Source organism: Fonsecaea nubica, assembly GCF_001646965.1.
Source record: "Fonsecaea nubica strain CBS 269.64 chromosome Unknown Scaff75, whole genome shotgun sequence".
NCBI classification, from domain to species: Eukaryota; Fungi; Ascomycota; class Eurotiomycetes; order Chaetothyriales; family Herpotrichiellaceae; genus Fonsecaea; species Fonsecaea nubica.
The window spans coordinates 127,677-145,296 of record NW_019173748.1 but is presented as its reverse complement, the minus strand read 5'-3'; the positions used below and the strand labels follow the sequence as shown (position 1 = coordinate 145,296).

Below are 17,620 nucleotides of genomic sequence, written 5' to 3'. Positions count from 1 at the left end.
GGGAGGGGGGTGGAAACCCCGTTCAACGGAGACGAACATGGACAGCCAAGATACGCGGCGTCTTTGTTTGTCCGACAGGCAATGAAATTCTTTCTGGTCCGTCGACGATCCCTTCTTTGTCGTCACTTTGATCTTGATCATTGTCTTGAATGCGGGCTTTGTCGCGGGCCTTTCTCTGTCGAGAATCATGAAAGGTATGTATGTAGATGCCATGCCGTTCTTGTCATGGGCTGTCCCCGATCAAACTGATGACCAAGACCTCCAGTTTGCCCTCAGTCGATCACTTCCCAATTGACTCGTCATCATCACTGTCGCTCTTCGTCCGTCCAGTCCCAGGAGACCGCTTGAGTGGAGAGGCTGTTGTGCGGTAGAAAGGCACAAGTCTAGCCTTGTGCCGAGTATTGAGCCTTCTATGGGAGTAACCCGCACTCTCTTGGCGGGGCCGTGACGCTTCATCCGGAAACAACTTGGACGTGGTTGGCGTCTGCTTGCACCATGTTATGTCCAATCCGCATACAGGCATCCTCATGGCTCGAAAGGTGGGTTATAATGCACATTGACGCGCGAATTAGAAATAACGTCGTCTCATCCAGAGGGTTTCCAAAGGTAAAGGACGGCAGGAAACGGAGAATACAGCCAGCCAAGAAGCCACAGATGAGCGAGTGAATCCAGGGCGCATTTTATGAGAGCCTCATCACCTAAACCGATCGACCGATATCCCTACCTACCCCTTTCAAGACGAGAACAAGCCTGCAGAAGTTCGGCGAGACAGGATGAGAAGCTCAGAGACATAGGACAAAAGTGCTGGGATGGTCATGAATGCTGGATCGAGGCCCGTCTACCTCGAGCCTGAGATTACTCTTCACGTGAAGCCGCATCAATTAGACAGTATGAGGAGCACGTGGCGCGAAGTCATCGAAGCTCCAGACAGGCAGGGCATTATCCTGGCGCACGAGATGGGAATGGGCAAAGACGTTTCAGTTGATTCTTCTGCTCGTCGCCATCTGTCGTTGCAATCGGAGCGATGACGCAAGCATACGGGAACACATTCCTCTGCATTTACGGCAGATCAAGGAACTGATCCTCGCTCCCGGCAGTCTGGTCAACAATTGGGTGGAGGAGTTCTCGAAATGGGTCCGCAACCACGCCGTTCTCGGTGGTCTCTACCATGTTGTTGACTCTGAGACTTCGTTGAAGATACAACAGTGGGATCAGGCGGGCGGGGTGCTACTGCTCAGCCACAGGAGACTCACGCTTCTGACAAACGAAGGTAACAAGATGGGAGGCTCCGAAGTTGCCAGGGTTGCCGAGTATTCCTGTCTTCCGAGCCGGCTACATAAAGCCGATCATGCAAGGTCTCCAACCCGACAGTACGCCATCCCAGCAGAGACGCAGCGTACGAATGTTGAGGAGCTTTGAACAAATCATTTCACCCAAGACAGAGAGGGCAACCATCAATGACACGGCCACGGGTCTTCCTCCCAAGACTGGATTTCTTGTCACAGTACCGCTTACCGAACCGCAAAAGAGGCTATACGACATATACGCGGTATCTACGCCGACCGGAGCAAAATGGTGGGTTCTGCTGTCGGTTTGAAGCTTGATCAACCAGCACCAATCATGTTTGCACAGTAAATTCGGGGAAGAGCAGGAGACCAGTTTCGCTGGAGATGTCACACCCGGAGAGGACCCGGTCTACACCGATGAGGAAGTCGAGACGTTCTGTGACCTCGAAGACATTCCTGATGATATAGAGATCGGCGCGATCAGCCAGCTGCAGGTGTCTCGCGAAGTGCGTTATATCTTATACACGCCCGCCCTCCTTGGTGTTCGACAATGACCACTCATCTCCTTGGTCGATGAAAAACAACTAACTAGCTCCAAGTCGAAAGGGACGATGGTGAAAGCGCCAAACTGTACACTACCACCATCCTCTGTCCTAAACACGATTCGAATGTGGGCGCTACAAGTCCGCCAATATTAATGGCAACGACCGTGGATCTCCCCAACCTTCCAATGCGAAGAAGAATGTTAGCTGACCAGAGAGGAAGCCAACATGGATTCCTACTTTGAGTCCGACAGCGAAGATGACAGTAACGAGGATTTTTGCGTGGAAGATAAAGAGAAGTCTATTGAAATAGAGGGTTTAAGCCGTGGTAGAGGAAGGTAGTGGGGATCAGCCCGTGACAAGTACTAGAAGATCGGAGCTGAGTACAGTAGATAGTTCGCCGGGGCAATGCACCTAATCTGATTAGTCAGAAGATCAGGAAAATTTGCCCTGCGAAGAATCTGTCCTTCGCGTTTGAAAGAGCTTTCCAGGGGGCCGTTTTTAAATGTGGAAGTACACAGTGTGATTTATGGCCATCTTAATTAGTGCCCGGCCCTTGCCGCGTCTTAGTGTCGGGGTCGGACCCGCGCCATGTCGCAGCCTCGGACTAGTTTAAGAATACCATCAATCAGAGCCGAGACAATCGAAGAGGCGCGCGCAACAGATATATTTCAATTAGTCTACATCCCCCGTTTTGTTCCTCCACCCTCCTTACTCCCTCATACCTCATCCATGTCGGATGACCAGATTCCAGATACTGGTCACAGCTCACGCCCGATCATTTCAACTGCACTCTTCTTGTCCACGCTCGTTTTGCTGGTTGAAAGTCGATCACGACGCTGGCGAGCGGCGTTGTTGACCACCCTCGGTATTCACATCCCACTTTGACACTTGTACTCCAATTACTAAAGTAGGTATCTTGTGTCGTGCTGACATACATTCAAGGTCCACGCATCGGCGTCTCACACCTTTGCCCTTGGGCATACATTACGGAACCACTGTTTCTATCTATCTCATCATTTCATGGAGGCTTGGTTTTCTTCAGTGCCGCTTCCAATGCCCCAGTGCGATCTCTGATTCATGGTCGCACAGACCTCCTTTTTGGCCTAATTCGCAGCCGTTCAGCCTTTTGTGACTACAGTATCAGCTCGCTAAGGAGCAGCACAGTTCGTACTCGAGTATCATGGCGTGAATGGACTTCAGGAGTCCCTTGTCAAAGACCGCTCCGTTCCTGTCAAAGCGGTAGTGTCCGCCATTTGCTGTTTTCCACAGGTGGCATTTCCGGTCGAGCAGGTGACAGATAAACTATTTCCTTGGGTACGCTGTGGCAAGGACTTTGATCATGCTTCGGAAGGCTGGAGATCGAGGGCGGTGGGAAGAGCTAGTACATCAACTCGGGCTTTTGCACTTGGTGCTGGGGTTCTCGCTACTCATCATGGTGGTACTGCGGACGACCATGTTCTTGTGCATGTTGACGAACGTGTTCAGGTCTGCATGCATGGTGTCAAGAAGACGAATATCACCGAGTGCTTGGTTGGGCTTTCGAGACGCTGGAGAACAACTAGCTGCTCACGCACATGCAGGTGATCTGGAAGAAGATCAAATGCCAACCCCAGTATGTGCACGGGTTCGTGAGCACACGCTACGTGCCGAACCTTGTCGAGGTGGGTAATGACTGGATAGCATCAACAGCTCGATCAGCACCATACTCGAGGCGAGTGGCATGGGGTGAATCAGGTAGACTGATACTCGTACAAGGGTATCACTGATGGTTGCGTAGGAATATAGTAGTTTAACTGTACATTTACGAGACTCACGCCAAGTAGAGTCATTAATCCTGGGGATGTGAAGGGCACACAGCTAATTCTGGACGTTTTTTAGTTTTTATTTTGTGATTTCCCAGACTTGAAGCCTATCCCCTCTGGGGGGGAAAAAAATAAACAATATCAAAAATAATCCCTGTCACCCCTCTGCTGACCTCCTACCCCCCTCCTGCCCCCTTACCTTCTTCCGTACAAGCAAAAAAACTCCTCTCAGGAGAAAACTGTAGCCCGTAGTGCAGTGGACACAGTTTTTTTTTCCCGGACTCTAGGAGCCCTTCTCCTATCGCGCAGCGGAACTCCCTCCTGCTCGTCCTCCTCCTCTTTCTTCCTCCGTGAGCGCTCAACCCCATAATATACCCTCCCCCGTCTCTCGCTTTGAGCCTTGATTTGTCGTTGTTGTTGTTGTAACAATGCGGACTGCAGTCATCAATTCCTAGTGAGTGAGTAAGGCCAAGAAGAAGCTCATACATCACCACCATGAGTGGAAATTTATAAACCAAGGGTAGTTCGAGATTCGAACCCTCAACTTTGGTGATTATAGATTGATGCAGACCTGATCCGGCAATTGTTGGAGGATATTTCGCTGTTGTAACTGATATCACTTGAAAAAGAAAAGTGGGGATGTGTGTGATGGAAGGGAAGGAAGTGAAGGTGTAGCGAACAGAGTGAATAGGACGGAACGGGCGGGGCTGAATATATACTCCTGGCAAGGCTGCTATCCGCCGTGAACATGTCAAAGTAGTTTCCGTGACTGACACGTTGATCCTGGTTACGTGATCTTGGGGACGGGCATTCCCTACCTCTTGCTTGACTACTAACCCCACCACACTCATATGCCCGAACGCTATGGTGAACCACATATTGAGCGACGCCGCCTTTATATCCATGGACAGCCTCGTGCTTTTGTCCAACATCATATTGATGCGCGTGAACAGCAAGACGTACTACACTGGCAACATCAACTTTAAGAAGGATGAACTCTTTTAACGTCATGAGGACGGACCGTTCAGGAACATCGATCCCGACCACGGCGAGACGGTATCCGCTGACGACCTCAAGCCGATGATCAGCTGCGAGGCGGCGGTCCACTTTCTGCACAGGTACGAAGACCTCTTCACGCTCACGCAGCTACTCATGCACACAAAACCGCTGGTTGATCATCTACAGGTAAAGGAGCGTCACCGTCTCCATGAGCCGCACCAAGTACGCCATCACCAACGGCTGCGGACACATCCGTTCGCTCACGTCCAGACACTGCGGCGAAAACCATGACGACAACCCGGGCAGCACCACGGTCTGCTTCGAGGACACGAACGACTCCACTACCGAGACTGCCAGCGTGTACATGGGATGAGACTTCTGTAAAAGGGATGCAAGGCCGTATCCATGAGCTGTATGTGCTGCACGTGCGGGTCCAGGACGGTCGACGGGTTCTACCACACGACGCTGGGCATGCTCGCCCACGAGAGGCCAAATGGGAAGGTACGCGCGTTATATGACAGGTGTGTGTGCCTGGGTGGGTGGTGGTCCATCGTCAGGAAGCTCGCCATAAGCAAGACGAACAGCGTTGACATATACACGTATGCTATGCCGATACCGATACAAATACGAATAGCACGACGTTCACCGATGACAATCACAGGGTGTACCTGGGCGTGAGCCCGTCCCTAGTGAAATGATACTCGAGCGCAGCAGCAGAGCTATGGCCGAGGACGTGATAGACCTTATAGAGCTGGCCGAGACCCTCTACGAGTACGCCAATAATAGCACATCACATCAGCTCTAGTCACACAAACTCGTGTCTGTCATTTTGGTCAATTACCATTCAACTGATCCTCCATCGCGCCAGATGCATTTTCGACCAGGATCGACGAAACCACCCAGAAAGGTTTTCGAGCATTGCACTTAGGGAACCAAATCTTCATGATAAGCCTGGATCTCAAAAGGTCGACTTCCGTTGAACCCTTTAGCATTCAATCAGACTTCGAGATACACCATGTGTGGCCGGTTTGCACATATTTCCAGGCATCTCTGCGGAGCAAGCACACGCCTTTCTCGCATTAGCTTTACATTTGCGCCTGCGAGAACGCCCGTTGCAACGATGCAGATACGGATCATGAAAAACGAGAACTTGGGGATGGTCCGACGACATTTTCTAGCTGACGCGTGAGGCAACCCCTGAAGCAAAGCTAAAGCCAAGTGCTCGCCCCGTCGTTGAACAATGGGCCTTCTCAACCGGCAGAGCAGTGAGTGCAATAGCTCACCAAGCTAGGATAGAGATGAATAGCAAGGGCTTTGGCTTCTGTTTCGCTTTCTTTGCCAACCCGGACGAGGGAGACCTTGAACGGCGGTATCGGAGATGAACAACAAGATTGTCAACGGCGGCGAGCCGTTGTACGTTGCACTCGCTCAGGTAGCGCGTAGGCACTTCCAGTGACTAGCTAAGCTCTTTGGCAAGATAAAGCGCTTCGGCTTCCTCTACTTACGTAATGCGGATGAAGATTCGAAGGCGGGTCTCGGAGATGGAACCGGAAGATCGTCAACGGCAAGCAGAAGCCGTCGTATGTTGCCCTTTATCATGCAGCGCTGAGGTCACGCGCAACGATCGGTCTACTTGCGACAGCAAGGAGGGAGGTCGAAAGCGACGGACACTTCCAGCAGACCAGCAGATCTGATTCATGTGGCAGAAGGCGCAAGGGATGAGTTTGAGAGGTTTCCCTTTTTAGGAAGAAAGATTACCGGATTAGGAAATAGATGAAATTCTTTGTGACCCAACAAACAACATTTCTGAAAATTGCAAATGGACAGGAATCTCAGCCTGACGTGTGATATGCAGCCTTGCTTAGTTATCAAGTATGGTGAAGCGTCAAATGCACTTTCTACGGCGGAGCATACATGTGGTCCAGGCTGTGTAGGTGACGTGAGGATCTTTCAATTACATCAAACGAAAAGGAGACTCCAGCAGACTGGCAAGAACATGCCTAGCAAGAAGACGAGTACGCAGCAGCCGATGCTCCTGAGCAGCCTCCAAATACCTCCTCTTTGCCTCAACGGCCTGAGTCAAGGCCTTCCGACTGATAAAGCATGACTTTGGGGGTTGTTGGACGGGACGATGTCGGTCCTCCGTTTTGTCAAACCGATCTCTGAATCCTGATACATGTCCATTCGATCCTCCAGACGCACCCTCTTCGTCCTTTGTTTCAGTGGAAGCACGGTATCCTTGAGAAAGAAACATACAAGGGTCTCAAAGATAGAGTATCGATCTTTGTAATTGAACGGTCTCGGAACCTCGGCCACATCAATACATATTGGAGAAAACTCTTGTACCAAGAGAAAACAAAGGACTCCACGTCCTTGTGGGTTGCCTATGGAAATGTTCAGTTCGAGGCCTGCGGGACCCGTTCATCGTTGCATTCTTTCAGTCCGTATGTATCACAACAGGAGCCAGAGACCAACTGCAGCGTCACAAGGCACAGACATCAGTATTGCCTATACCCGAGCTTAGTCCCGTGTGCAGCTGAAAACTCAGAAGTGGCGGTCGCGTCTGGCAGGTATTTCTTTGCTCCGGGATCTCTGGCTGCCGTTGGAGCTTCTCGAGCTTCGGGCCTTTTCGACGTTGAGTTGTCTCGATTCGACGGTCGGCATCTCCTCTCACCGCCATGACCGTCTAGTCGGACCTGCACGCTGGGGTGCGCCAGGCTGTGTGTGCCTGGACCGAATATATCAATCGCTACTGATCTTACAGTGCCACCTACAGCCCAAGCTGCCGGTAGCAAGGCGGAAAATGTCACTGGTCGAGAGGTACGAACATTGCCGTCGAAATGGGAAGAGATAGGTAGACAGCCGGCTACCGATCTGTATTTTTTCTGGTCGCTTTACCTGATCGGAACGTCCTCTCACGGCCTTAGTAGCTCACACATCAGGGCCTTTTATGCCACGTTAAAGCCGAATCGGAACGCTCTGTGAGTCAGACGGAGAAATCTTTGGACTTTGGTTTCGCCGTTCCTTCTTGCACCTGCAAGTACAGAATGCACCGTTCAGTTTTCGGTGTTGTGTCTGAACACCAGCGTATGACATGGCTGGGTGAAACCGGCGGTTGCACTCACCGTCAAATCCATTTGAGCGCCATGAGTGCGCACTCAAGGCTGTCTGTAACATATCGTCGCGTGTCCACCTACGCTTCCCCATTCTCTTCCCTCTTCTGTAGAACTCAAACCCTAACCATTCATGCACGTGCATCGTTTCCCTACCCACTTCCTCCTTTTCTCGAGACGTGACGGGCACCCGGGCCCCGAAGCAAGAGGTAGCCTCCTGATAGAATATGGATTTTGGGCGGGAGCAGAGCCTGGCAACGGCTGCTGGGCATATCGCGACCAACGGTTCGCGCAAAACAGATGTCATGGCCAGCAGAGGCAGTGATAGGCAAGCTGAGCAACGAGGTAACAAGAACGTACGTGGACAAGGGCAAAGCCGGACGGGCAGGTCCAGGGGTCAGATCCGAGGGTGGTATCTTTTGGGCGAGCAGGCATGCAGGCGGATGTGTGTACCCAGGTGCTCAGCCACGAAAGGCGGGCGTAGCGGGCTTGCTAGCAACGAGTATTATCAGCAAGGGAGCACTCCCCGGGCTGGGTAACGTCATGAACTGGAGACGGCGACGGGTACTGTTGACAAAAGAGCATCTCAGGAGGACGGGTCCCGAGGTCGATGCATTAGGCCTCGCTTTCAATGCAAATAGCGAGCTGTCCACAGGTGGGATGCTTAATTCCGGGCATCTCCTGCCAACTATATATCCGTTGGCAACAATTCGAGACACCCTCAGCAAGGAAGTCATGTTTCGGCTTCACCGGAAAGGCTGAAGCGCCGGCTTTCGTGCCATTTCTTATAGAAATTTGTTCCCGCTACCTATGAAACCCTTCTCCTATGCTAGTCTCCGACCTCATAAAGCCCCTTGGTTGTCTACCTGTCCCACATCATCCATTCTTTCCCGCAGCCCTTAACTTCACGTGCAAGCTTGGCCCCGACGTACCGCTGTCGTCTAGCATTTGAGGAGCCGTCGACACTTCTTAGACTTTTCTTCCGTTCTGGTCCCCTCCTTGCCTCTGTTTTCACGCGCTTGCTCCATGCTTGCATCTGCTTCTAGATCGCTCCCGTTTTCTGCTGCTTAGGGATCAACATCCGCCATGCTTCTGGCTTGCTATGGCCAGGGAGAGGCAATTCAGCTGCCGAAATCCTTCACAGCGTCTGACTGGTGAGCTCCCACTAATTGATATTCCTACCCACCCTCTCCCCGACCAGATTTCGCTTGGGAAGAACACTGCCCCGCTCAAGCCGTCGCCATCTGAAGGGCTCACCTTGGACACAAATCCAGTTGTCTCTATGCTCTTCTCCGTACCTCAACCCCCCTTCTCTCATCGAAATTTGCTGCGCACGCGATAATATACTCTCCTTGCCAAGTCACAGACTCCCCCCGGACTCGTACTGTCTCCGAAAACCGAACTGATCCAGCGCAACAAGAAGCGAAAGTCTTTGTCGCCAAGGTTTACATACAAAGACGTCAAACATGCCAAGTATAAGCACGTGTCTACCAGGTCTAGCTTACATACTTCACCGTAAAAACTGCACTTGATGGTCGACCCTACTTGATAACTAAGCAAGGCTACATGTCACATGTCAGGCTGACATTTCTGTCCATTTGCCATTTTCAGAAATGTTGTTTGTCGGGTCACAAAATCTCCATCTATTTCCTAATCTGATAACTTTCCTTCCCGAAACAGAAAACTGTCGGCAACACTGCACTCGCGAACTGCGCACCCCTCGCTTCTTTTCTCCCAATCTGACGTGGCCGATTATGGGGGCTTTGGAGGACAAGGTCGAGCATCCGCGGTCATCCGGGATCCACAGGTGGGCTCGACTTCGTCGACATTCGCGATTGTCCATTGTGTAGTGCAATAAAGCGCGACGGCCTCAGGAAACACATCGTACACAAGTCCTGTGCATGGGAGTTGGATACAGTCACTGTCGCGGATGATGATGGGTCAGAATCCATACATGGATGACTGAATGGTCATCGGAATTCTCAACGAGGGTATAAGGTCGGGGTGCATGTCCCCACTCCTGCTCAACAGCAATGTGTCAGACAGACGGCCTCTGTCCATCGAGTCCCTACTCAATACTCCCCGCAAGACGCCCCTTCCACTCCGCTTCAGTTACGACCTCGATGACGGCCTCCAAGTCCCTGCTCAATATTCGCTTGTAGACCTCCCTTTCCACCACTTCCTCCTAATCCTGCAATTTTATCGAGTCACGGAGTCCTTCATAACAGTCTACACAGGATCAGTGTTGCCTTGCAGGTGGACGAAACGGGAAAACTGCTATCAATTGACCGTCACGGTAACCTCCATACACATTTGTCGAGACCAGAAGGCCCAGGCTAGTATTCTTGGCCATCGAGACCTTGCCCCTTTCTAACGCTATCACAGTGATACACTGCAATCGGGTAGCACTTGAATATAAATAAGTCACCAAATCCGACATTCAAGGTCACAATGGTACTTGGTTCCAAGCTCCACCTGGATGCCGCCATGAATGATGGGGGCGTTTTTGTCTACAACACGTACGATGGTATCTTAAGGGACAAGCGAGATAAACCCATTCACAGTTCCCGCTTCTTTTCCATCGATGGCGACTTTCGTTTGGTCGACTGTTACAATAATCGCCATCCAGACCCACACTGTAGCGACCGGTTTACAGTCCAGCCAATTGAGGGGGACTCAGTCCGTTCCAAACCTGGTCTACGTCGAGGGTCAACCGAAAGGAAGTGGCAATTATATCTGGCCGAGCCGGGTCCAATATCGGATTGGAAAACTCCCTGGACGTCCCCCTCAATTTGGCCTGAATTTGTCTACGGACCAGACCCAACAGCCTACAGACTCGGTTAATGTGCCGGGGTCCTCCCAGCAGCCTCATTGGACGTGTCCCCTACTGACAGTTCGATACAATGAGCGTCCCTTCGCAGCGGAAGAAGCGCACAACAAGTAATACCTCCGGAGTCCTCCCATCGGACAACTCTGATATGTCTGGAATCACCAACAGCCATCTGTGGGAGCTCGCGGAAAAGGTATTCGGTGGTCCTCACCAACGCCAACGAGTATTTCAGTCGGCTTTTGCGAACAATTATCCCCTCCTGACGGACAACTGGCCAAATTCAGTTGCGTAAGAATGATATGGGTATGGATATGGACATGAGACATGAAAACAGCGTGAAGCATGGTGGACAAGGCATACGTGTAGCATCCCTAGATATGGAATCAAAATACATTGACATCGACCTGGCTCCTGATTTCTGCAAAAATGCTTTTATTTGTGGCCCCTGTATTTCATGGCGTGTTTTCTTGTTCTGAGTCTGTGGGCCACGGGACAAGAGGAAGAGGATGCAGATCTGGGCATGAGGACGGAGAGGGAGATGAAGAGGGTGTTTCTTCTTTCACCTCCTTCTGCGGGAGACTACAATCGGAAGCCCTCCTGTATGTACGACATCACCAGCCGCGTTATTAACATGTGATTCGTGACCCTCTCCTTCTCTCTTTCCTCCCCTTCCCCTTCTCTTTCTCTCTCAATACGCTATCATTCTTCTTCCTTTCCCTCCCGGACCGCGCCTCGATGCTAACCACACTATCGGCTTCTCCGTCGCTTCGTACTTTTCTTGGGCGAGTCGTGTGAGCACCTGACTGCCAGTACTTCGGCTATTTGTTGATTGCGTCAAGGAGCTTTTCAACGAGCGACTTTGGGGACGGAGAGACACAAGAGAGTACAGAGAGAAGACGAAGACACACACAAGAGAGTGCACCTCGATCTGACCGCTACAACCAACTGCTACACATTTATTGGTAATCCAAAGCCCCCTGTGCTCGATCCCATCACAACTGACAGAAATATGGTAGGCATCTCGGCCGCCCCAAATCAAGCTATCAGCGGCAACAGCAGCGACGAACACCCCTAAACTCAATGGCCCCTTCAACTTTAAAGGTGGTGGCAGCCGCTGTTGCAGCCAATCATTTCATGACGACGGCCGTCAACACCTTCAACTGCCACGGGGCCGGTGAGGGTGGCGGACGATTTGTCCGATGGTAAAACTGCTACGGTGGTCAAAGCCCTTGCGCAGCCAGCTGGTACGTATGGATTGGTGCGTACGGAGAGGAAGGAGGAAAACAAACTAGACAGGAGAGGCGAAAAGGGGAACAAAACTGAACTCTCGTGCAAGGTTTTCCAGAGCTTTGTGTGGTCTGCGAGACAGACTATGCCAGAGTATTCCTCCGTCACAAGAGACGTAACCGGCAAAAGGCTGCCCTTGTCTCCGTCGCCGGCACTATCGCAAAGGGTCAAGTCCCTAGCGGAGTGGCAGCCATCCATTCTACAGAACAAAACAACCTCCTGCCTCAACTGCAAGTGTCTGTACCTTTGCTCGGGACGAACACACATAAACGATCCGATCAGTGGATCAACATTTGATTCATCAGGCTTTGGGTCAACGCAGAAGAAATCTGCCGCTTAGAGTATCAAGGAGATCTGGTCAGGTTTCCTCCCCATCTACCCAGCCTTCTCAATCTAGCTCAACATAGAGACGGTCCTCACAGTCTGCAATGAGAGAGCCATCTTCAACTTTTGGATAACCTTGGTTGGGGGGGGGGGGGGGGGGGTGTCCTTGCTTCAAAAACCACAAAGCTTACGGCATATGGATACGTCGACATTGGCTGTTGCACCAAGAAGGTGCAGAGACGGGGCACGATTGAGATATGGGGATCATTACAGGAAAGTGCCATAAGGGCAGATGGGCCCTTCACAAAGTCCCTTTTTTGCCCTGGGCCGGACCTTGGACGAGACCTTGGGCGATTTTATTCAATCACAACTCGACCTGGGTTCGGACGTTGAGGGATCCAGTGCGCCAGGACAGGATGGGGGCAATGGCTGGCGATTTTCCAGGTGATGTACAGACACGGGAACGAGACAGGCAAGGACTCAAACGGCCATATACAGACAAAACAATCCATGGCATTGCCTATCAACTGCTGGTAGAACAGTTTTTCCATCTCCTATCTATCCTCTCTTCTGGCCGACGTCTTTTTGCCTTTCCCCTTCCCTTCTCTCCTTGTGTACCTGTGTCGTTTCCCTCTCCTACTGACCCAATCCTTTTTACCCTCTGTGTTGTTCTCGCTTCCCCCCCTCTTCCTTCTGTGTTGCATAGCTGCAAAAGCGCTGTTGACTGCTATACCTGATCCACAGAAGGTGTTGACAACGCAGCGAGTGTCGGTCGAGCTCTGTAATTGCAGTTGTAAATGTCGAGGATGGATCAGGTTTCAACGCTCTCCGGGGGTGAGTTGGGCGGCTTGGTGTATCATGCGTGTCTTGTCGAGAGCAGTCATGAATAAGGCACCAAGCAAGGCAAGGTAGGGCAGAATGCAAGCGGCCCTGGACTTGGGCACACCTTGGGTCCCATTTCCCTGCACGGGGCCGAAGGGGCTCGGCTTCAACAAATGCAAGCGAGGAGATGGCGACACAAGAAAGAGTATTTACCGACCCTTGCCTGAATCATCTACTAGAAGCAAGCCTCGCTTCGTCATTCCTGTGGCCCCGGGCGGAGCAATGGTACTATGCACTATGTATTCTAGCTTCGTCACCCGCTGGCGGTACTTGGCCGTTGTTCCCTGCGGATAGCTAAAAGACATTTTAAAGTTGTAGCTTTTGAGCGCTGAAGGGATTCTTTTCTATTTCCGAGCCATGTGTGTGTGATATCCAATGCCCTCTGACACGGGTTCCGCCGTGGATAGTGAAGACGATACTATCCGACGAGGTCGAAACATATGACGAGGTCTGGAACTATGCTGACGAAGGGTAAAACTAACTTGTTGACCCAGGAAGAATTTTGCTCCATCGTGGCGACGGCCGTATCAGCTCATCACCATCAGATGTGAGTAGCTTCTTCACCAAACGAAGCTCAAAGTGTGCGCTTCCCTCTACCAGGAGGCTGGCTTGTTGCGTGCTTGACGATGCTCAGCCGCGCGCACACCTACGCCTGTCTCTCTGATGCTCAGTTTGACAAGAGCTGCATGTTGGAAGTGATGCAGACTGCAGCAGCTGGCACCGACGATGACAGCGCGACCGCCACCACCACCACTACGCCGAGATGCACGCATGACGCTGGTTTATTCCCGTTTGACGTGGTGGACGAAACCGCGAGTGCAGTGTTGCCAAGAACTTTTCTGTTTTGGGTAGGACAATTACCGAATTAGGCAATACCGGAAGAATTTTGTGACCTGACAAACAACGTTTCTGAAATTTCGCAATGGAGAGGAATTTCAGCCTGCCATGTGACATGCGGCCTCGCTTAGTTATCAAGTAGGGTGGACCGTCAAGTGCTGTTTTTACGGCAGAACATGTAAGTCAATCTTGATAGTCAGTGCTTCTACGGGCATATTCGACATGTTTGATAGAAGGTCTTGGGACTCTTTGTCTTCCTGTTGTGCTGGATTGATTCAGTTTTGTATGCTGATTGCATCGATTCGATCGTATTGCCTTGCGGTATCCGTAGAACCAAGCCGAGACTGAGAAGAACGGGCAGGCGTGGAGGGCACCATACCATGCTCGAGTGGTGTTGGCATCTGCGGGGCGAAGGAAGTGCATGGTCAACGAGCTGAGCTGTGTCCTCTGCCTTCGTGAAGACCTTGACGCGAGGACCGGCCGCAGATACAGGGGAATTGATCGACTTTCGAGGATTGTGAAGCTGTTGGCTGAAGAGCTGTGGCGAAGATCGTAGGAAGACCTCTGAGAGCGCAGGTGTGGAGAGAGAACACCCACGGAGAGAGGATTCGTAGAGCAAGAGATGGAACCGCCCATTAGGAGGGAGAAAAGCACGTTGTGCCGAGGGCCCGCAATCTCTTGCACCGATTATGCGGAACACGAGAAGCAGGCAGGCAGGGAATTGGCGCATGATTCTCCATCGTTCATCAAAACAGCGACAGTATCCTGCAGTAACGGATGGCATTGTGAAAAGAACCCGGCGGCTAATTGTCTGTGTTTTCTCGCATAAGAAGGGCAAAAGCATTCGAGCTTTTCGACGTCGCAGTGTTGCTGCCATAGCAATGCTTCTAGCCCAACGGAACAGGATTCTTGGTCCCATGTGACCAAGAGAACGTGCTTAACCTCAGTTCCACTTACGTCTCCAATCACATCATTGGTCCGAGTCTGCTGCATGGTCTGTGTAATACCTAGAATGCAGGCGTAAGGCAGAACTGCGCGAATCCGTGGGTGGGTGAATGTACGCACAGTGGAAGAAGTTGGAGCGCAACTCCAGAGAAGGACGAAGAGTTCAGGCTCTGCTAGACGATGCTGTGCTGATGTCAGGGTGATTTTGCCAGACCAACGGAGGCTGTGACCACAGACGTAGCGGATGAGCTTTGGAGAACATTCCCATGCCGGTGAAATGATACATTTGAGCGCTACAGACTCGTACTTAGTAGTGACAGACGTCCAGCCCATCGAGGCGGCAGGTTTGACCAGTTTATCGAGAAGCCAGAGGGCCTCTGAACAGCCTCAAATCGTTTTGAACTCGGAAATTAAGGAAAGAGGGATGCTGGGCCTGGAGGCTGGACTTTGGACGTGGAGTTTGTTGGAATTCTATGAAGGTTGAACGCGAAAGTCGTCATCGAGGAAGCGGAATACATCTGAAAAGTCTCCTAACAGCCAGGCAGAGGAGAGAAGCACAGCCCAAGCTTGGAGTTCGCTTGTGGTTCATGAGAGTTGAACACCGCAGACTGTCACCAAGGAATCGCGATTCATCTATATGGCCCCCTTCTCGGTTTCGGAAATTGCCCTGATCCGAAGGGTTGACAACGGCGAAGCCGACGGAGGGAGGAAACGCCTGCCCAGGATTTGGAGTTTGTTTGTTTGTGCTTCACGAGACCGGGACGCCGCCGACAGTCAGTGAAGAATATGAACGACCTCTGTTTGATGCCAGGAAGTAGGCGGAAGGAGGAAACGCCTAGCTCTGGCGAGGCGTGGGGATGGTCTGTGTTTGAACGGAATGAAGTCTCTTCCATTCCGGCAGATGAAGAGGGAGATGGAGGCAGAAATGGAATGCCTGGCCAGAACAAGGAGTTACTTTCGGTCTCAAGGCGGTTAAACACCAATGGTTGACATCGACACGGACCTCGTTCTGGCGAACCCTTCTGACGTTGGCAAGGCGTGCCCAAAGCCAACAACACCTTGTGACAGCTGATTCAGCCATAGGTACTACCCTGCAGCCATCATCCAATGGCCGTCAGCAACCCGGGAAGAATGATCGATGCTGCCATGGCAACACCACTCAGAATGGGCGTGAATATAAAAGAAGCCCAGGGACAGACGGCGTCTTGACCGGTTCCAGTCCGGGTGTTAAAGCGGAGTGCAGCCAGGCAATGGAGGCCGTCCGGACAGCTGGTTGGGGTAGTGTATAGTCCGAGCATATTCCTCGTGTTATATTAGTGCGGTTGCTTTTCCAAGTATCAAATGCAGATTTCGAGGAATATTCTCTCGCGGTCTATCGGCTGGTTGGGCGATGGGCTATGAGCCCGTGTATTCATCATGCTGCTGTCTTGGGAAAACAACTACCTATGGCACTGCTGCTTAAATCTTGCCAAAATGTAATTAACGCGGTCTTTTGAGCACAATTACTCCATTCCTTGTCTTCGTTATCGGGGATCGACATGATAACTTGAATTTGATGCGGCTGGATCCCCGGCTTCTTGTTATTAAATGGCTCAGGCGTACTTTTGGGGAAGTGGATTAAATGGCTGGGTTAAAATATCCTCCCGGGCTGCCATTGACATTGCAAGTACCGCGAGTGCAAATATCCAGGATGAAGGGCATACACTGCTCGACTAGAGGCTGATGTTTAGGGCCTTGCCAACTGGTGATGGTGGCCCGCACTCTTATGGCCTGCATTGTCCATGCCACCCGTGGCTACATGGGAAACTTGATGGGAACTTGACGTGAACTTTGACACGGGTGGTGCATTGACTAAGTGTCTTGGCCTATTAGCCTCTTGGCATCTTGGCACTGGTACTGCTACTCGTGTTCTGTGTCGACCCGGGGGCGGAGTATAAATAATCCAGTGGAAGGCGCACGTCCGGAGTAACAAAATTCCGGGGAACTCCACGGATTTCGGAGTAACTATAATCCATCCACCAAGCCCACGCTACATCCCCTGGAGCCAAGCTATTCCCGTAAAGGCAATCATGACTACTAGAGTCGAGTTGGCGTTGGAACCATGTGGGGCATGGCTGGCTTGGCTTTCTGGTCCGCAACGAAAACGGCAAAGACCGCCCCGAACAAAAGTCCTCAAGCACCTCATAGGTTCCATCATCACAACCGCCTTGTTCGCTTGTTTTGTCGTATCTGGGCCGCCAACCACACCCTCTACCACGTTCATGCTGTTCACAGCAAACTTCTACCACTTGTTGGTTCCCAATAGCAAGCCTGCCTCATGCATGGATCATGGCGCCCCGTGTGCTTCTTCCTTTCCATTTTTCTGTGTGGACAGAAGGTGTGGGTGGGACGGGCAAGCAAGAAGACTTACTTAAACCCTCCAGTAAACCTCGCCTCTCAGGTCCTGCTCTTACACCCCGATTAAACGCATACTTCCCCGACCGACCCATACCGGCTCTTTTCCACCTAATCATAGTCTGTTCGGACCGCCTGTCCTTCTCCTCTTTGAGTATCACTTGCTGCTTTTCGCGTCTATTCCGCCCTACCCATGGCTGAGACTCCGAGACGTCGTTCAACGCTAGTCGCCGTTGTCATTCCCCCACCCACGGTGGAGACTCCGACACGTCGTTCGGGCCAGAGGGCCGCCGTTGACACTCCAACGAATCATACAAGCCAAAGGGCCGCCCTCCAGACTCCGACACGTCGGCTATTCCGAAAGGAGATCGCCCTA

At 51.7% G+C, this 17,620-nt stretch overlaps 1 protein-coding gene across 1 annotated transcript; it reads left to right on the top strand.

Annotated features, from left to right (window-relative positions):
• Positions 1–4,840: 4,840 nt before the first annotated feature.
• Positions 4,841–13,937, top strand: AYO20_08883 (hypothetical protein; the record flags this gene model as incomplete). The annotated part of the gene is made up of 4 exons (XM_022647157.1): positions 4,841–4,992; positions 5,070–5,133; positions 13,563–13,615; positions 13,703–13,937. 4 exons carry the CDS (start codon positions 4,841–4,843, stop codon positions 13,935–13,937), a joined length of 504 nt encoding a protein of 167 aa, XP_022496901.1.
• Positions 13,938–17,620: the final 3,683 nt, after the last annotated feature.